We start from the raw sequence: 19,643 nt of genomic DNA, 5'->3' as shown, positions 1-19,643 counted from the left end.
ACATCTCAGCTGCTCCCATTGTGCCTTATTTTCTCGGCCACATCATTACATAACCCCGACTCTCATCCTTTGCATGCAAATAATCTGCTTGCGTACAGTTGGATCTAGAGAGGACCTAATATTGGTGCAATAAGGTTTGTTTTAATTGTTTTCTGGGCACTACGCATCTCCCCTGTTTGAGTCGGTGACATCATCTACTGTTCTGTCCCCCTGGTGTGTGTGTGTGTGTGCGCGCGCGCGCATTCTTCAACAGACTGTAATGCAAGATCTGTATGTGTGGTATTCTTCTGATAATGTGCTTGTTTGGATAAAAAGCCCTTTTACGTGTGAAAATTGACGTGTCATGCAACTCTATTCAGTTGAACGGTTTTTATTGCAGTGGGGTCGGATGGTCCTGTAAAGCTGGCTTTGGTTCAGGTGTAATAGGTGACATGAATGAAAGCATGAATGACATCCTGTTGGTCTGTTAGCATCTTTGTCTTCTCTTCTAGCTCAGTGGTTCTCAATTGGTTTTCGCATTGGATGTTTACAAGCTAAGTTTTAGGTATACATGCAGATGTAAAATTTTATTTTTTTTGTAAAATCGTGAAATTTTACTGGTACAGTTTTTCTTGTCGGGTCCAACAGTGTCTTGTATGGAAATGTTTTGGGTTGCCACTTTAAAGATCTTTGCCTTTCGCTGTTTACACGCTAGATTTTAAGTGTACATTGCAAAAAGCAAAAAAAATTTTGCTTGTGAAATTTAAAAAATAATCTTTTTTTGTGAGAATATGTGCATTTACATTTTTTTTTTTACTTGTAAAATGTTGCTTGATATACATTGTAAGATACCGTTTTTGGCTACCGTGTACCGCTTGACATCCAATGAAAATTTTTAGCTGAAAATGTTTAATTTTGGGGGATTTTTGATGAAACTGATGAAATAAAATTTTGGTCGACTATGCCTCTTCTCTTCGATTAACGTTTAGTCGACTATTAGCGGACTGCCCTAGTTGACAATGACATCAACACCAAAAGATATGTAAATTGTTTTTTTATTTTTATTAGAGCTGTCAAACGATTAATCGCGATTAATCGCGTCCAAAATAAAAGTTTGTGTTTACATAATATATGTGGGTGCACTGTGTATAATTATTTTGTATATATATATATAAATACACACACATGCATGTATATTTAAGAAACTAATATTATTTATATGTATATTTATATATAACATAAATTATATTTAAATATACAGTATATACATATATACAAGCATGTGTGTGTATTTATATATTTTAAATAATTTTACACTGCACCCACACATATTATGTAAACCCAAACTTTTATTTTGGATGCGATTAATCGCGATTAATCGTTTGACAGCTCTAATTATTATATTATAATTCTAATTTGTTTATCAATCTTAACTCTACACAATTGTTGCCTTTATTATTATTCTTTTAAATACTATTATTATTGGCATTCAGATTGTATTTTCCCTTGATGTTCACAGAAGTGAATCCAAACACTCAGTAGCTTGTGATGCATTAGTTATGATAACATAAGAGAGAAAGGTGGAAATATTGTGTGGAAGGTGGCTTAGGGGGGCCGACCGAGAGAGGTTTTTTTGGGGTGGGGGATAAACTCATTTTGTAACCCCACTGTCTGAGATCTACTGAGGTGTCGGTGGTTTGATCCCCACTCAGCGGAAAATTCGAAGCGTTTCGGTGTTTGTGGTATTCGATGACATCCGGGGAAACTTCTACAGAAGAGAAATGTTCCGCCACACACATGCTCTCACACACATCACAGTTTAGCATGTTATACAAAGAGATTATCCTTTCTGCATTGACACGCAGGACAAATGAGGTTGTGCTGATGCAAGCATCAGATATAATCGTTATTTTTAAGGAGTGATTTTTGTGTTTTTGAGATCTTGCGATTAAAAATCATTTCATATTTCAACAATGTCATCTTAACAGTAAGTGTGAGATTTAAAAAAAACAGTGATGCTTTTGTTTCAAAAGTCTCTTTTTTTAAAGGTACAATGTCAATTTAGTCGATTATTGATTTTGTCTGCCAGGTCCTTTCCATGTATTTGTGTCATAGGTTTATAATTGGAGTTAGTTGGGTGTGGGAGTTTGAATAGGCGGCTGTGACCATGCTGAAAGGTCACATGTTTGCTCCTACAGGTCATGAACTCTGACCCCCCTGTTGTTTACGCAGCTGCCTTTTAGTGTTATGGGAGCGTGTTTCGTAGAGCGTGCACATGTGTAAAGAAACTTAGTTGAGTTCATTTTTAGAATTTTTAGAAAAAATGTAAAAATAAACTTTAGGCAACTGTGAGTGATCAATTATACAAATGGTATTTCAAAGGGCTTCAGGAGATGATAATGCTTGGGGTATTTTAAGGAAATCGATTATTTATTAGTATTTGTTTAAAAACCTTTCAGATTATCATTAATGGGCTCTATGCACGGCGGTATTTCCGGTGAAGCATAAGGGATGCTCGATAACTTCCGCCGATCGTAGAGTCCAATGCAATACCGAGAATTTATATTGAATTTTATACTCCATGGTTATACTAAAGAAACGTTAGTCACAAAAACAGATAAAACAGACACCCCTCGTTGTGTTTATGCTTCTTTTTAAAATTATATTAAATAAATATAACTATATATCAAAATTACATCTAAACGTATGTACGTTTCATTTCAAAGACTGGAGGACAGTAAATTTTGAAGACTCTGCCATAATCCCGTTTTCCTCGGTTTTCCTCCGCTTTTTTAATCTCCACAACCGGAAATGGACGAGCATCCTTGCGTCAAATGCTATAGGGCTGTTGAATGCTTGATTCTGATTGGTTGAGAACGTTCTAAAGGTGTGCAATTATTTTCAGGGAAACGCACGGCTAAAGTAGTTTCAGGCAAGTTTGAACCGCATTACAGTTCCATATCACTGCGCGTAGTTAACTGTAACATGCAGCCCCAATGTGCTTGATCTGCAATTTTCGATGTCTTCTTCACAATCAATTGACACATATATACAGTTTAATTTAATAATTAAAGTATTGTCCTATCTATAATAGGCTAAATAGAAAATTAAACTTTTTCGATTTTTGTAATTATTTCAGATAATATAACAAATAAATAATTATTGATAGGCTTACTTGTTAAAAGGGCGTTGTGTTTTTGATTTATTGGGTTATCTACTGTCAATTATAGAAAACAATAATGAACGAATTAATTAAAACGAAGTTAATAAATATATAAATAAATAATATTGTCGCACATCGTCACGTCTCTCCCTCTCTCTTCCTCTTTCTAATAACTGCATTAATAACTGCATAAAGCCGGGACAGACTAGTTTAGGCCAAAGGCAAAGCGCATGCACTACACATTTTGGTCAAAAATGAGTTAAGACTTGTATATGGGCTTTATGACGTGTTCTGTCTTGTGAAAAAATATCTGGGTTAAATTATGTCCCGTTTCGGAGATGCATTACCACATTACCATAATGTTTGACTGGCATGGTATAAAAACTTTAAAGGTTTTTAACGTTTCTTTGTTTGCGTAGTTAACGTTACTGTACTTTGCCTTTGTAAGGCAGTTATGAATGTAATTTGATACTTCTGACTGAACATGCCCAAACGCGCGTTCAGTCTGTGAAATCGGTGTTTAGTAGCTAATACTGTTTAGTTGCTAAGACCTGCTAAGTTACAGTCGATGGAGACAGTCGGTCTTCGAATATTTCAGCGAATTGTAAGTGTGTCCCCCATCATTAACTTACATTAGTCTGCTATAAGTGGCTCAAACCTCCGTTACTAACTTTAAAATGACGTTTTGGAATTAGCAACGGAGGCATGGGATTATTAGATGCGTAAGAAATTAGTCCTAAGAGCGCTTTAATGTCAAAAACTTGACAAACGTCTTGATATGAATCACCTGAACAATGTTTTGAGGTGTGGTAACTGTAGTATAAGCGGAATAATTGACTTTAGGCCGTTGAATTATCCGAAAAATAATGCACACTCCGCTTCGCGTCGTGACCGCATTACCACCTCGGGTATGCATTTTTTTCTAATAATTTAACGGCCTGTCGTCAATTATTCCTTAATTCACCATGTCATTACTATATTTGGAAAAATCTCTCTATTTTTGTTGTTGTTTTTACAATAGAAGTCAATGGGGAGTTTCATTGGAAATTAAAAGGAGATCAAAATCTTCTTTTCAGGGTACAGACAACCACAGAGACACAATAGCTGGTTACAAACTCTAGAGTTAGAGATTTTAGATTTAGGAAACTCACTGTACTCACAAGTCTTTGATTCTCCACACCAAGTCTAGAGTATTTGCTTCTAGATGTCTTGCAGAGTCCAGAGTGGACTGTCTAGTTGATATTTCATCTTGTCATATTCATTAATTTGAGTAAATTTCAAGCTATTTTGTTAATTCATTATGTCTGTGTTTTAGTGCATTGTTACAGAAGGAGTGCATTTTTGCAACAAGGCTTGCACGTTCTGACTAGCTTGTAACTTAATAATCAAATGTTCATTGGCGACATTTTGTACACAAGCTAATTTTAATATGTTGATTGTGTATCAATCTCATTATATATGTATAAGATGTGTGTTGGAGTTAATTAACCCACTATCAGCGTGTATTAGTTAGGGCTGTGAAACGATTAATGGCGATTAATCGCATCCGAAATAAAAGTTTGTGTTGTTTACATAATATGTGTTTGTAGTGTGTATAATTATTTTGTATAATAATAGAATAGATAGAAATATTTGCATGTGAAGAGTTCAGATGCAAAAGCCTCTAAATGCCATTTGAAATTTTCTTCTTTAATGATGAATTTTATCAAACTTGTATATTTAAGTTCAGTAATTTCACTTAAATAACAATTAATAGGTAATTATCATTGCCATTTAAGTGAAATCACTGAACTTAAATATACAAGCTTGATAAAAATGATCATTCTAGAAGAAAATTTCAAATGGCACTTAGAGGCTTTTGCATCTGAACTCTTCATGTATACTTTATATACATTTATACAAATTAATATAATACATAAATATAAATATTTGATATATTAATAGCACATTTTCTTAAATATATATACATGCATGTTTTATATATACAAAATAATTATACACGCGTATATTATGTAAACACAAACTTTTATTTTGAAAGCGATTAATCGTTTCACATCAGTTTATCAGTGTTCATTGTTAGCATTGAAAACATTGTTAGCATCGTTCATATTTTGCTGTGTTTTTTTATGGTCATATTTTCGTCAACAGTACACAATGTTTTAATATCAGCATTAATGTGCATTTTTCACCGTGTTCTCGTTATAATTGATGATATTATTGTCAATCAGAAACATGGTTAGGTTTGAGAAACTGACTGTAAAAATGCTAAGTCTCTTTTTGCTAGGTGTTCAAAGGAAGAAGAATCATTTTTTTTTGCTCTTGTTTGTAGTAATTCATCCATATTATTTGTGTCTCTTTTGAAAAGCTATTTATATTTGAAAAGACGGAGCAATCTCAAAGAGAACCTCTTCAGTTGCCTGATAGTCTTGAGGATTCTGGTTAAAATTGACCTTGTTAGCTTAAAGAAGAGCGTTTAGTATCACTGAAACCTTGAATGAAACAGTTTAATGTTATGAATATCAGGAGTTTCAGAAGCTGAATAAGAATATATAAATAAAATATATTAGGCAATTTCCTTTCATGAGTTGTAAATGTTGACTTCTCTTCACAGCAACCCTGACCTGCACTTCCTTTATGAGTTTCTTCAATTGACAACCCATTGTCTAACTTTCGTGTTTAGATTTTTGCTTTCTCGTTTCTACTAGCTAAAATCTACAAAACTGCTCGCTTTATAGCTGTTTAATGAATGTTTGTGAATCATGTTTGCCGTAGGATCACATGTGCTGGTGTGTTGTTGTTTTTTTACACCACTTAATAACGTGTACCGTGGTGAATGCGGGTCAGCTGAGCTTGTTGGTGACCTTTAGCCTTGTGTGTTTTGCAGACGGAGTGGGGACCGTAATGACCGCACGCTTCCGGTTGCCTGCTGGCAGTACTTACGATGTGGGAGCGTTGGAGGAGGCCAGAGAGAGACAGCAAGCGCAGGTGGTGTGTAACGTTTTACTGCTGGACAACACAGTACAGACCTTCAGTGTCAATGTGAGTACACACGTTTAACCTAAGCTGCTAAATCAACCCTCAGGAGGACTAGTTGTTTTGCTAAAATATGCCAAATTTTGATTTAATATTAAACTTAAGTATCATTTGTGTGTGTTTCATCACATGTCTTTAGTCTTTTGTAAGAGATCAGTTTAGATTTTCATTTGGTTGATGACAAAACATGCAAAAAATCCCATATATTTACACTAAAGGTTACAGTGTGGATTTCTTTTTAGACTTGGGCCAATAAGAAACCAACTAGCAGTAGCAACCAATCAGAATCGTCCAGTGAGACTGTAAAAACCAATCAGAACACCATAGCAGCTGCATAACAACGCCGTGGCAACCACTCAGAACACTCAAAGATCTTGGCAGCAGGCCTCGCATTTACCTCAGAAAATGAAAGAAAAAAATTCAGATTAATTTAACATAACTTACTAAGATTACAATAAATGTAAAAACTCCAATCATTTTCTCCAGAGGGAAATTCATTTTTAACTATTTTCTTTATCCGTTCGCATTTATTTTTTATAAAAAATTTTTAATTATCTTTTTTTAAATTTTAATTCCTGTATGGCTAAGTCTATTTAAGTCAAAATACTTAAATATTTGTACATATTTTACAGTAAATGAAGTGTTGTTTATATAGATATATAGTCAACAACTTTTTATATTTTTCCATTTTCATTGTCATGCGCAATGCATCATGGGATTGTAGTTCTTTCCCTCACTAAAACCGTTACACAGTCTTGTACCTTTTGTCTTTTTGTCAAATTTTGTAGTGTTATGATGGCTTATAATGCTTTAAAGAAGCTTTTTTTTAAATCCTTATGGGAAAATAAATGAGGAAGACTTCTGAGTGAACTGTTCCTTTATTAACCACGAGTTCATGTTTTAGAGTTGTGTGGATAATGATCTTCTAGACTGGAGGTTGTAAGTTCAATCCCAGGTAGAGGTGACCCAGGAACCGCAAAGTTACTGATGTCTCTCAGTTTGGCTGTATCAGCATTTCACTCGTGAGCTGCAGCGCTGCCGTTAGTGTGCAATAAATTGGTTTGGATGAAAAATGTCTGCTAAATGGCAGGTCGGTAAGAATCACCGCAGGAGACCAGCCGTCTATGAGGTACAATTGAGGCTGACTGGAGTTATGCGGTGTGGCGGCTCGGGTTGGTTTTCCGCGTGGAGCTCAGAGGGGCTGTTTCGGGCAGATGCTTCACATTCCTGGGGTCGACAGAAGCGTGTCCTGAGGCCATGGCTGTCATGATCATACATGCTGCACTGATCTGCTGGGCTGAAGGGTTAAACTAGCTTGCAAACGTTTGTCTAGTAGAACTGCCTTGGATTCAGAGGATATTATTTCATGTCTCGTGTTTTCGTTTGGTAATACATTTTAACTATACTATGTATAACTATTGCACTATATTTAGCGTTTAATTGTGAAAATACTATATTTTGTGGGAATTCCGTAAAAAAAAAAACTGCTGGTCCAGGAACATGGTATTTCCATGGTGCCCATTAATGAACATGGTGTTTCCATGCCAGGTCCAAAATAAAAATGTGAAGTATTGAAGTCACTGTATTATCAAAAAGACATTACTGAAATTCTTAGACATTACGGGGGTTTTTTTTCTTGATTTTGAGGTCTAGATTTTTAGGTTCTTTTGTGTTTTGTTTGGTTTGGTGTGTGTTTTGATTTAGTGTTTGGTTTGGTGTTTGTTGTGTTTTTGTTTGCTGTATTTAACTTTTTGTTTTGTGATTTTGTTTGATTTTGGTTTTGATTTGGTGTTTGGTTTTTGTTTGTTTGATTTGGTGTTTGGTTTTTGTTTGTTGTTTGATTTGGTTTTTGTTTGTTGTTTGATTTGGTGTTTGGTTTTGTTTGGTTTTGATTTGGTGTTTGGTTTTTGTTTGGGTTTGATATGGTGTTTGGTTTTTGTTTGGTTTTGATTTTTGTTTGGTTTTGATTTGGTGTTTGGTTTTTGTTTGTTGTTTGATTTGGTGTTTGGTTTTTGTTTGGGTTTGATTTGGTGTTTGGTTTTGATTTTTGTTTGTTTTTGATTTGGTGTTTGGTTTTTGTTTGGGTTTGATTTGGTGTTTGTTTTTTGTTTGGGTTTGATTTGGTGTTTGGTTTTTGTTTGGTTTTGATTTTTGTTTGGTTTTGATTTGGTGTTTGGTTTTTGTTTGGGTTTGATTTGGTGTTTGTTTTTTGTTTGGGTTTGATTTGGTGTTTGGTTTTTGTTTGGTTTTGATTTTTGTTTGGTTTTGATTTGGTGTTTGGTTTTTGTTTGGGTTTGATTTGGTGTTTGTTGTTTGATTTGGTGTTTGTTTTTGATTTGGTGTTTGGTTTTTGTTTGGTTTTGATTTGGTGTTTGGTTTTTGTTTGTTGTTTGATTTGGTGTTTGGTTTTTGTTTGGTTTTGATTTGGTGTTTGGTTTTGCTTTATTTTGTGTTTTGGTTTGGTTATTTGTGGGGTTTTTTGGTTTTGTGGTTAGGTTTTTTTGTGTGAGTGGTTTGGTTTTTATTTCGTGATTTAGTTTGATTTTTGTTTTTGGATTTGTTTTTGGTTAGTTTCTCTGTTTAGTTTGGGGTTTTTGTTGGGGTTTTGGTTTGTTTTTGAGTGTGGTTCTTTAAAGGGACACTATGCAGTTTTTTAGCTTAACTGAACAGCTTCGGAGTTATTGAAATGGTCATATGACTTCTTTCGGGTTAAATGGTGGCCACCACCATTCACCACAAACACGTGTCCCTGCTTGATTATACAACCACTAGTAAACAATCAGTTTTGATGTGGAAAATAAAATATACAACTAGTACGGATTAGAACCCAGAACCTCTGACACGTTTGGGATAATTGTCGGTCCTATGCATTTAATCACGTGAAAATTTTACTATTGCGTAATATGTAACACGTCGAACTCTGCGTGAGTGGTATTTACTTCGTGGTAATGCAGTTTTTTTTAGCTAAACTGAACCGCTTCGGAGTTATTGAAATGGTCACATGACTTCTTTCGGGTTAAATCGTGACAGTAACGTTAAATACAAGTACTCCACAGCAACTCTAGGGGTCGCTGTTTGCCAAAAACGGAATTCCTGCATAGTGTCCCTTTAATTTTTATATTACAGTGCTGAACTGATCTGAATGCACACTTTTTGTCTCCTGTAGAAGCAAGATCAGGGGCGGATCTTGTTGGACGTAGTGTATAAACACTTGGAGCTAACTGAGCAAGACTACTTCGGCCTTCAACTAGCAGACGACTCTTGTGACAGCCAGGTAGCACACTCAACCGTCATCATCGGCAGTACATCACCCATAAACCCTTGTTCATTCAAGCAGCACATCATGTTGCGCAAAAGAGCACTGAACCTGAAATTTCATATTTTTTGCATATCAATGATATGAAAAATGCAAAAACATTTTCCTATGTACCTTGTTCATTTTCAGTCTGTTATTTATAGCAAATACAAAGTAGTTATTTTGGTTTCTAGACACCGTGTCTGCATAAACAGGAAAGTTGAATCTCAGGTCACACATTAAAACGCTGCTCTGTGTTTCTGCTCCTGGTAAAACAAGTTGAATGTTTAATTCATTGCGTTTGATGTTTTTTTTGGGGTTTTTTTTTTTTGTTAATTGACAAGCAATTTTGGTGTCTTTCACATTGCTGACTTTGTGTGATTGTCATGAAAATGTTGTGCCAAAATTCATACACGCTGTTTTATATTGTTTATGACTGTGTGTTTTCAGAGGTGGCTGGACCCAAACAAATTAGTTAGAAAACAGCTCAAAAGTAGGTATTTGTCTTACTTTTTTTTTTTTTAAATTTGAAGGTTTTTATTTTAGTAAAATGTTCTTTTTGTAATTATTTTACATTTTCAGGGCCATCGCCACATAATCTGAGGTTCAGGGTGAAGTTTTTCGTGAGTGACCCTGGTAAATTACAGGAAGAGTACACAAGGTACAGTTTTTCCTTTTTCTTTTCTTTTTTTTACACTCCTACGCATATGAAAAGTAAAAATAAAACTTAAATCAGATCAATTAAATCTGTGTGTATCGTTAAAAATAACACATTTTCTCTCTCTGTTGCTCATAACGTATTTATCAGTGATTTTGTTTGTGATTTTTGTATTTTTTTATCATAGATATTTGTACTTTTTGCAACTGAAGCAGGATATTCTGAGCGGCAGGTAAGGTGACACGTTATATATGTAAAATGCTTAATTTTCCCTCTCAAAGCCGATCTCATGCATCGTTTGTTTCTTTGCTAGGCTTCCTTGCCCACAAAACACTGCAGTTCTTTTGGCTTCTTATGCAGTTCAGGGTAAGTATTACAGATTATTTCTGCATTATCAATTAGTGCTCCTCAATATTTTGAAATGCCTTTTGACATTTTGGCAAATAAAAAAACTAATGTAATGAGGTGTATATCACTTGCCATTCATCATTACTTAAACATCTATTTTAATTATGCAAGTTTGAGGAACAGATTGCAGACTCTCTGACCTGTGGTTTTGTTTGGCTGGTGATATAACCGTCCGCACAGAATGCACAAAGTCTCTTTCCTGTCCTTGTCAGACCCATTTCCAGTAATAAAGCTGAAAAATGTGCCGATTTATGACATGATTAACAATCTGTTTTAGTAGCCAGTTATGTTACACTCAGCACAGCTCGTGTGTTTTACTAGTTGCTTCCCTTTAATTCTTTTATCGTATGGAAATCGCAAAAGTTTGCTCTGTTTTTAATAGGTTTTTAAATTAATTAAGATTTTTTTCTTTTCATTTTTTGAGGGTAAATATATATTTTTTATTTTTTACAATATTGGATATTAGTGCTATTACTAATTTAGGTTTGTCCTATTTTTCATAGTCCTGACTTAACGTTAATAATTTAGTAACTGCTAAATGAACATCAGAAATTCTTTAATGCTTCAAATTTTAGTTTAATGTGCTTGTAAATTTCGTTGTTGTTTTTTTTTTAATTATACAAAATTGTTTGTTGCTATAAATATACTTATTTTTTCAAAAGGAAGGTTATTACCCACAAAAAAAAAAGGTTTGAAAGGTTATTACCCACAAATATATTTTATAAAAATGATCAACTTATCAGTATCAGCCGATTTTTGATGTTGTTTGGGAATAAATAAAGTAATGGAGTTGATTTTGATTTTGGGGGTGAGGAAACTGGAAGCCTGGCTCTATGAAAGGGTGAAAGACACATTGTGCTTCGCTTTGACATACATACACACATGGTTTCTTGGCCTGTTTTGTGTTTCAGCTGAGTTGGGGGACTACAGTCACTCCGAACATTTGTCTGGGTACCTCTCCGAGTACAGCTTCATTCCCAATCCTCCGCAGGACTTTGAGAAAGAGGTCGCCAAACTTCACCAAGAGCACAAGTAAGACATGTCCATGAAATCCTCCAGTGTGTTAAAGAATCTTATATTTAACTGAGTGTCAGTGGAGACGGAGGAACAAAGGGTCACAGCTGAACACACACACACACATACACGGGCAGATTTGTGGAACAAGGCGGTTCATTGTTTGTGGATCTCTGAGATTGAGTCTCTCTCTCTCTCTCTCTCTCTCTCGCAGTGGACTCACACCAGCTCAGTCCGAGTTTAACTACTTGAATGCTGCGCGGACGCTGGAGCTGTACGGCGTGGAATTGCACTATGCTCGGGTGATTGACCGGCACATCTTACCCCACTGGCTACCCCTCTTGTTTCATATGTACTGCAAACAAACACTAGATGCTGGTGCCGCTTAAAGGAGTAGTTCACTTTTAAAAAAATATTGCTGATAATTTACTCAACCCCATGTCATCCAAGATGTCCATGTCATTCTTTCTTCAGTCGAAAAGAAATTAAGGTTTTTGATGAAAACAATCCAGGATTGTTCTCCATATAATGGACTTCAATGGGAACCAAACGGTTCAAGGTCTAAAAGACAGTTTCAGTTTTTTCGTGCTATTTGGTTCATTCAATGAACGAATTGACTCAGGAAAAGATTTGTCCATTTTGATAAACAAGTTTGAATTGGAGAGTCACGAATGCGTGTCACAAAACAGAGCAAGGCGACCATTTGAGCTTATAAAACTTAAACTTTGTTGTTGTTTTTTTTAAATGAGCGATCGTTTCGCTTGATAAGACCCTTATTCATCGTCTGGAATTGTTTAAAACCCTTTGAAACTGCACTGAAACTGTCTTTTGGACCTTGAACCGTTTGGTTCCCATTGAAGTCCATTATATGGAGAAAAATCCATGAATGTTTTCATCAAAAACCTTAATTTCTTTTCGACTGAAGAAAGAAAGACATGGACATCTTGGATGACATGGGGGTGAGTAAATTATCAGCAAAAGTTTTTTTTAAAAAGTGAACTACTCCTCGAAAATCTAGGGATAGACCTTTTGTTTTGGGTTGTTTGTTTGTTTGTTTTTTTGTCTAGTTTGGTTTTTGATTTTTTTTTTTTTTTTTTCAAATTTTAATATATAAAGTTATAATTTGTTCGTCTTTCATTCGTTCTCTCATCCGTTTGTTTCATTGGTCGTTCTATTGTTTATTCGGTCATTCTATATATTGAAGTATTGTACCGAATTTTTTTTTTTTCCTGTAACAAAAAGCGAAATTAAAGTTTTCATTTAGCCGAAAATCGAAACTTTTTTTTTATTTTTTATTAATCAATTAATCAATCAAATTTATTTAATCAATACTAAAGTAAAGCTTGTATATAAATATATTATTTTTTTTTTTTTAAGTTTTACTCTAATTGGTTGTTGAAATATAAACATTCAAACAGTGGCTGTCATGACTTGTTTTCATGAAAGATTTATTCAAACGTTAAATAAGTAACACATGTTAAGGCAAAAATTTTATATAGTGCATATTTTTAGCAAAACGGTCCTCTCTAGAGTTATTCACAGTTCAACATTACAGTTTCAGTCAATGGTAATAATAATAATTTTTGGTTGCATCACTAATATATTGTTCTATGCATCATGTGTTCTGTCATTCATTTGATCTGTTGTTCTTTTTAACTATTCTATCCATCTGTCATAATTGGCTGATAGCAAAATGGTCGCCAATATATTGAGCATCCCTTCTTAAGCAAACCAAAAGTCTACGCACTCTTTAAAACAAAATGGTTTTGATGTTGCCGTGGAAACTGCATCCTTATGTTTTCCTACTCTTCATGATTTCAGGACCACTGTAACGCAGAGATATACATGGGAGTTTTGTCTGCCGGCATCTCCGTCTATAAAGACAGGGTACGAGTCAACCACTTTCCATGGTAAGGGTCGTTTTAGCTGTACATCTCTTTAGAATTACGAATTTCATTGAAATAAACACATTTGAAAGCTTCTGGATACAAGTTCTCATTTGAAACCTCTTTTATGTCCCCTTCCCTCTCTTTCTCTTGTGTTTCAGGTTGAAAATTGTAAAAATATCTTTTAAATCTAAACAGTTTTTTATACAGCTAAGAAAAGAACTGGTATGTATTCGTTCAGACGTATTGTTTTGCATTTCATCGAAATCTGTTTTTACCTTAGATTACTTACAAATTGTAGTCTGTTACTGTACAAATTACATGATGAAAATTCCCAGTCAGTTACATTACACATTTTAGGTAATCAGATTACTTTTAGGTTACTTTTCGATTACTATTGGGTTACTTTTAGATTACTTTAAGATCGCTTTTGACCTATTTCATAAATCACATTGATTTGAATAGGATAATCTTGTACAAAATTGATATAAAAATACAAATAGATTATATTCTTTGCATCAACAACATGAATTGCATTGGCCATTACATTACAGTAGGGTTTCCCCAAACATATATAAGCGAAATGATGTAATCAATAAAAAATACAGTATTATAAAATGTAATATAATCTGATTACAAGTACTTAATGTTTGGAATCTGATTATGTAATGCATATTATATGATCAGTTACTACCCAGCTCTGGCTGTAGTGGTGAAATTGGAATTGAATTGCGAAGCTTTATTGGTATTGGTACTAACTATTAAAAGTGAGCTCACCAAACCCTCTTTCTCTTCTTCCTCTATCTTTTTTTTCCTTTCTGTGTCACAGACTGAGAACAGAGAGTCGTTGTTGGGTTTCAACATGATGAACTACAGAGCTTGTAAGAACTTATGGAAGGCCTGCGTGGAGCATCACACGTTCTTCAGACTGGAGCGACCCGTTCCTCCGGAGAGGAACCTCTTCCTGCAGTACTTCACCCTCGGATCCAAGTTCCGCTACTGGTGAGAATTCTAGAAGAGTTTGTTTATTAGGGTGTATTGGATATAGGAGCACTCAATGACAATTGGAAACTTAAATTTATGCAAAAAAAAAAACTGAAAAAAAAATAAAAATAATAATATGTATATTTGTATTTTTAGTATTTAATATTTTTAGTATTTAGTTTATTTAAAAAAAATTAGTATCAAAAGTATTTTTGTACCTCAGTATTTTTGTCTTGTTTTCCATTACAAATATCTAAATGACATTTAGAAAAAATCTTGAAAAAGAATATATATATATATATATATATATATATATATATATATATACAGTATATATTAGTATTTAAAGTATTTTTGTATGTTTACTATTTAATATTTTTAGTATTTAGTTTAGTGAAAAATATTTGTAGTATTTAAAGTATTTTTGTACCTTATTTTTTTGTTGTTGATAGATTTACTTAAAAAGCTGAAGTCTTGTTTTCTGAAAAAAAAAAAATCTTCCAAAATACGTGAGTTTATGCTTAAAATAAGAAAATAATCAGTCTAGAATAAATTTAATTCAAAGGTAAAACAAGATTAGTTTTCTTACCCCATTTTTTTTTCTTGATTCAAGCATAAACTCACTTAATTTGGATGATTTCTTTCAGAAAACAAGTCTGCTTCTCAAGTTAATGTATCTTGATTTAATAATGTTTATACTGGAAAACAAGACAACAATGCTGAGGAAGAATATCATTTTTTTGCAGTGTAGATGATTTCATGCTGGAAAACCAATGGCAAATTATTCTGCTGTTCTTTTCTCCTTATTTTGTGACTTGCAAGTATGAGAACGTGCAAATCGGCTCCTTTTGATCTGAAGTAATTCTGAGTTTGTTCAAAACTGATTCAGCTAATAGTTATCTATCACTTTCTCCCCTCATAAATGTTCATTTTTACACATTTAAAAAATTGCAGTGTGTTTAATATTATGGCTCATCTGTTTGTTTTCTCAACTAGGTACGTATAAATAAATATAGACCATTTCACAAGATGTAAACAACACTGGTCCAGAAGCACTTCCTGTTTCAGTTTTTTAACACTACATAAAAGCTGGGATAAAATACAACCAACAGAACATTTAAAACTGAATCAAAAAGTTAAACAAACATCTTTAAGATGTTTTCTTTACATGTGAAATAAAGAAAACAGTTACAAACTGAAACAGGGAAGTGTTTCTGGACCAGTGTTGTTTACATCTTGTGAAATGGTCTATATAATGCATAAATATCAAAATGTCATCGAAAAGCAAAAATGGTATGTTTTATTTATTTAATATTGCCTACCCATAGAAATATTTTGGTTATGGTCACAGCTGTAAGTCCTTTTGTCTTCTGTTGTACGGCTGTCTCTCCTGATTCTTGCACAAATGGAGTTTAAAGACTCGGCAGTGACACTATGGTCTGGCTTTTTTGCAGTGGTAGGACAGAGGCGCAATCTGTACAGTACGGAAAGGAACGAGGCATCAAGAACAGAGTTTTTGCACGGTAACACTTTTTTTTTTTAATAACCAATGAGGGGTGGGGGGGGCACTGTGCAAGTAAAATGCATTATGTAAGTAGAGTTTTTGAAAATGAAATGTTATGCGGTAGTAATACCCAACCATTGTCTTTGTTAGCGGCATGTTATTTTAATTGATATCCTATTAGTTTTTATTCATTTTGAATTAGTTTTCATTTTAATATTTTCCGTTTTAATTGTAAATTTAGTTTTAGTCAATCAATTTTTGTTTTAGTTTTTTTGTATCAAGCATCAAGAAAAGTTGCCTTGGCATCTCATTGAAATATAATAAGTTTATTTCAAGTAACAAATAATGGTTTGGTTTAAGGTGAAGTTAATTCTAATAAGCCTGGTTCATGACACTGCAGATTTTGTTTATGTCGGCTATATTTGTTCGTAAGGCGTCCAGATATATTGTATATCATGAATACGAACATTCACAATATTGTTATCGGGGGCAATTCAGAATACTTTAATAATAGTTAATATTTGAATAATACTTATTATGAATTATTATATATAACATTTAATATTTTGGTAACAAAATACAAAAATGCTATATTATGACGCTTTTCCACTACACCGTACCAGCTCGACTCGGCTCGACTCACCTTTGTTTGGTTTTCCACTGTGTAAAAGTTGTACCAGTTCCTGCTTTCGGGTACTTTTTTTAGTATCACCTCCAGCGAGGTTCTGAGCGAGCTGAGGCGATACTAAAATGTGACGTAAAAACAATGCCGACTGCTGATTGGTCAGAGAGAATCGTCACTATTCACTGCGTCATCATTACACGCGCCAGATGGATTATCCTGAATAACCCCGCCATTTTTAAATAGTTTGGCCAGAGATAGTTTAGGGGTCGACCGATATGTGATTTTCAGGGCCGATAACCGATATATTGAACCGATATATATATATATATATATTATATTTTAGCCTATGTCTGGTGTAAAACTGTAAATTAATGTCAAAATTAAGTTGACAAATACTTTCTTTAAATGATTTTAAACATATCTTTGAATATGAGAACTGTTATTAATAATAATAATAATAAAGTGCAGGGAGCACCCAGCAGCATTCTGTAGACATTTTGTAAAACTTAAAGACTCTATTTTAATGTTTAAATACAATTTTAGTAATCAAAAAGCATTTCTAATTCATTAAAATCATTAAACTTATTCAATTTATTTACAGTTTAACAAAAATTACATTTTTAGGGCTTTGTGAAAAACCGAACTTTTGTTTTGACGGGTAGCCGTGGAGATCTTTGAGTTTCCGTTTGTCTATGATGTGATGATAACTTTTATCAGTTGAAGCATTAAAAAGCTCATGAAGTGACTAAGCGAGCGACTCTAGAGATGTTGTTATGCAATCATGTCCTCATATAATGATCCGGATGAGGCTGAAAACAGCGCAAGCGTCACGCGTGCTCCAGTGTGTGTTGTGTGTGTGTGTGTGGTAAATGAAATCACGCGTCAGCGCCATTCATTTAGAGACACGCAGGATTAATATTTAAATAGTCTTTTTGCGGTTTGATTTGTACTGACCTGCTTTTTATTAATTCATCAAAGTTGACAAATTCCGTGATGTTCCGCTTTATACAGTAAATTCTGTTTTTATGACTGGAGTCCGCGATTCCGTCTGTTTACTGCATCGCGTAAATCACAGGGCTGTATTATATTGAAGTATTTTGCAACTTCAGTGTATTGCAATGCTTCTTCAGCAAAATCTGCTGCTGCCTTAACTTTGAGAGACAACTGATGCGTGATCCGTGAAGCAGCTCCAGTCAGCGAGTGCTCTCGGTCTCGGTGTGAGTGCAAAACTTTCAGTGCCTTCAGCTTGCCGCGCTGATTGGCCGGACTCGTGACTATCAACAAATCAGATGTGCGGGGACATAAGTCTAGTCTACAGAGTGGTGAGTTCCGACAGAGGTGGCTGCATTAGAGCCAAAAATAGCGCATTTCAAAATAAAATTATTTTATCGGCAAATCGGATTTGAAAATGGCCGATACCGATAACCATAAAAATGCTTAAAATCGGCGCCGATAATCGGTCGACTCCTAAGATAGTTACTAAACTTACTACTATTATTATGGCAACTCGGAAGAATACGCCGTGGTCAAACGATGAGGAGCAAACTTTCCTTAGTTTGGTTGCCGATCCAGCGAGAGCTTGATAGGGCAACGAGGAACGAAAGGCGTCGCTATGACGACCGGGTACTATTTGTGGCGGTACTGTCTGTAATGGAAAACGGAGCGAAAAACGAGTTGAGTCGAGTCGAGTCGGTACTGGTAATGGAAAGGCGGCATTAGTTAATTCATTAGTTAACATAAACTGTCAATAAACAATACTTCTAAGCATTTATTAATCTTAGTTAATGTGAAATTCAGCATTTAATAACACATTATTCAAATCAAAAGTTGTAACTATTATTTAATGGATCTGAGCTAATATGAACTAAAATTAAGTTGTATTTCTTTTATTAACATTAAAGGAGTAGTTCACTTTTTAAAAAAAAACTTTTGCTGATAATTTACTCACCCCCATGTCATCCAAGATGTCCACGTCTTTCTTTTTTCAGTCGAAAAGAAATTAACGTTTTTGATGAAAGCATTCCAGGATTTTCTCCATATAATGGACTTCAATGGGAACCAAACGGTTCAAGGTCCAAAAGACAGTTTCAGTGCAAATTGCAAACTGTTCAAAGGGCTTTAAACGATTCCAGACGATGAATAAGGGTCTTATCAAGCGAAACGATCACTCATTTAATAAATAAATAACAAAGTTTAAGTTTTTTAAGCTCAAATGCTCGCCTTGCTCTGTTCTGTGACGCACGTTTGTGACTCTTCTGTTCGAGCTCATTTATCAAAATGAACAAATCATTTTCCGACTCGTTGAAAGAACAAATGACATGAAAAAAGATTTATTCATTTTGATGAACGAGTTCGAACGGGAGAGTCACAAACGTTCGATTCGTTTTGCACTTTAATCGGTTTGAAACACTTTAATTTATAAAAAATTTTTGTGTATTGCTTTGTTGTATTTAAATGTGTTCAGAGTAATTTTTTTAATAAGAAAGTTATTTTTTTGCAGTGATAAAAGCTTCAGCAATTATCACAACATGAAAATTTTAAAACCATCATTTGTCACATCGACACATTTGTGTGTGTTTGGGTGTGTTGCATCCCACCCATTTCGAACCCTGTGGTGTTAAAGTGTGTTTGTCGAAGTGTGGTCAGATGTTCTCAGAATGACACCCAAACACAGGAAGTTTAAGCAGGGCTGTGAAGCACACGACTGTGAAGGGCGTGCGCATGTCATGCACATGTTTGTGAAAACACACTCGAGAGCGGCGTTTGTTCGAAGATGCTGAGGCTGAAAATCAAACTACGGTTTATGTTTCATCATAGGAGGTATTTCTTTTTGTCTACACTGACCTGTTTTCATTAAAGTTTACGATAATCGTGCTTTTGAGGAGCGGCTCAATCTAAAAATCACCAGATATTTGTGGTTTTTAGAAGCATGTGTACGAACGTCGTAACATAAAAGCAGTTGTTTGTTAACTACTGGTTGGCTTTGTGTATTTTTTTGTCACATTATTTTTGTTGGGGGGGAAAAACGTTGTAAAATGTGTCAAATGTTCAGAGTTGACGTTTTTCTTAAGTGTACTAAATCTCAGGCATTTAG

The 19,643-nt window shown here is 34.4% G+C and overlaps 1 protein-coding gene across 2 annotated transcripts in view; it reads left to right on the top strand.

The window, feature by feature from the left end:
- The window catches only part of ptpn4b (protein tyrosine phosphatase non-receptor type 4b), a 39,136-nt gene that overhangs the window by 838 nt on the left and 18,655 nt on the right, over nt 1-19,643 (top strand). For both annotated transcript variants that reach the window (XM_039682217.2, XM_039682216.2), the window contains exons 2-13: nt 6,027-6,181; nt 9,342-9,449; nt 9,921-9,963; nt 10,053-10,131; nt 10,316-10,360; nt 10,442-10,494; nt 11,448-11,568; nt 11,765-11,852; nt 13,372-13,460; nt 13,598-13,661; nt 14,266-14,438; nt 15,875-15,943. In XM_039682217.2, the coding sequence (XP_039538151.1) occupies nt 6,044-6,181; nt 9,342-9,449; nt 9,921-9,963; nt 10,053-10,131; nt 10,316-10,360; nt 10,442-10,494; nt 11,448-11,568; nt 11,765-11,852; nt 13,372-13,460; nt 13,598-13,661; nt 14,266-14,438; nt 15,875-15,943 (1,070 nt within the window). In that variant the 5' untranslated portion in view covers nt 6,027-6,043. The remainder of the gene's footprint in view (nt 1-6,026; nt 6,182-9,341; nt 9,450-9,920; nt 9,964-10,052; nt 10,132-10,315; nt 10,361-10,441; nt 10,495-11,447; nt 11,569-11,764; nt 11,853-13,371; nt 13,461-13,597; nt 13,662-14,265; nt 14,439-15,874; nt 15,944-19,643) is intronic.

Source organism: Pimephales promelas, chromosome 2, assembly GCF_988280905.1.
Source record: "Pimephales promelas chromosome 2, fPimPro1.hap1.1, whole genome shotgun sequence".
Lineage (NCBI taxonomy): Eukaryota > Metazoa > Chordata > Actinopteri > Cypriniformes > Leuciscidae > Pimephales > Pimephales promelas.
Note: the sequence above shows the minus strand (reverse complement) of the source record. Positions and strands in the feature narration are given on the sequence as shown.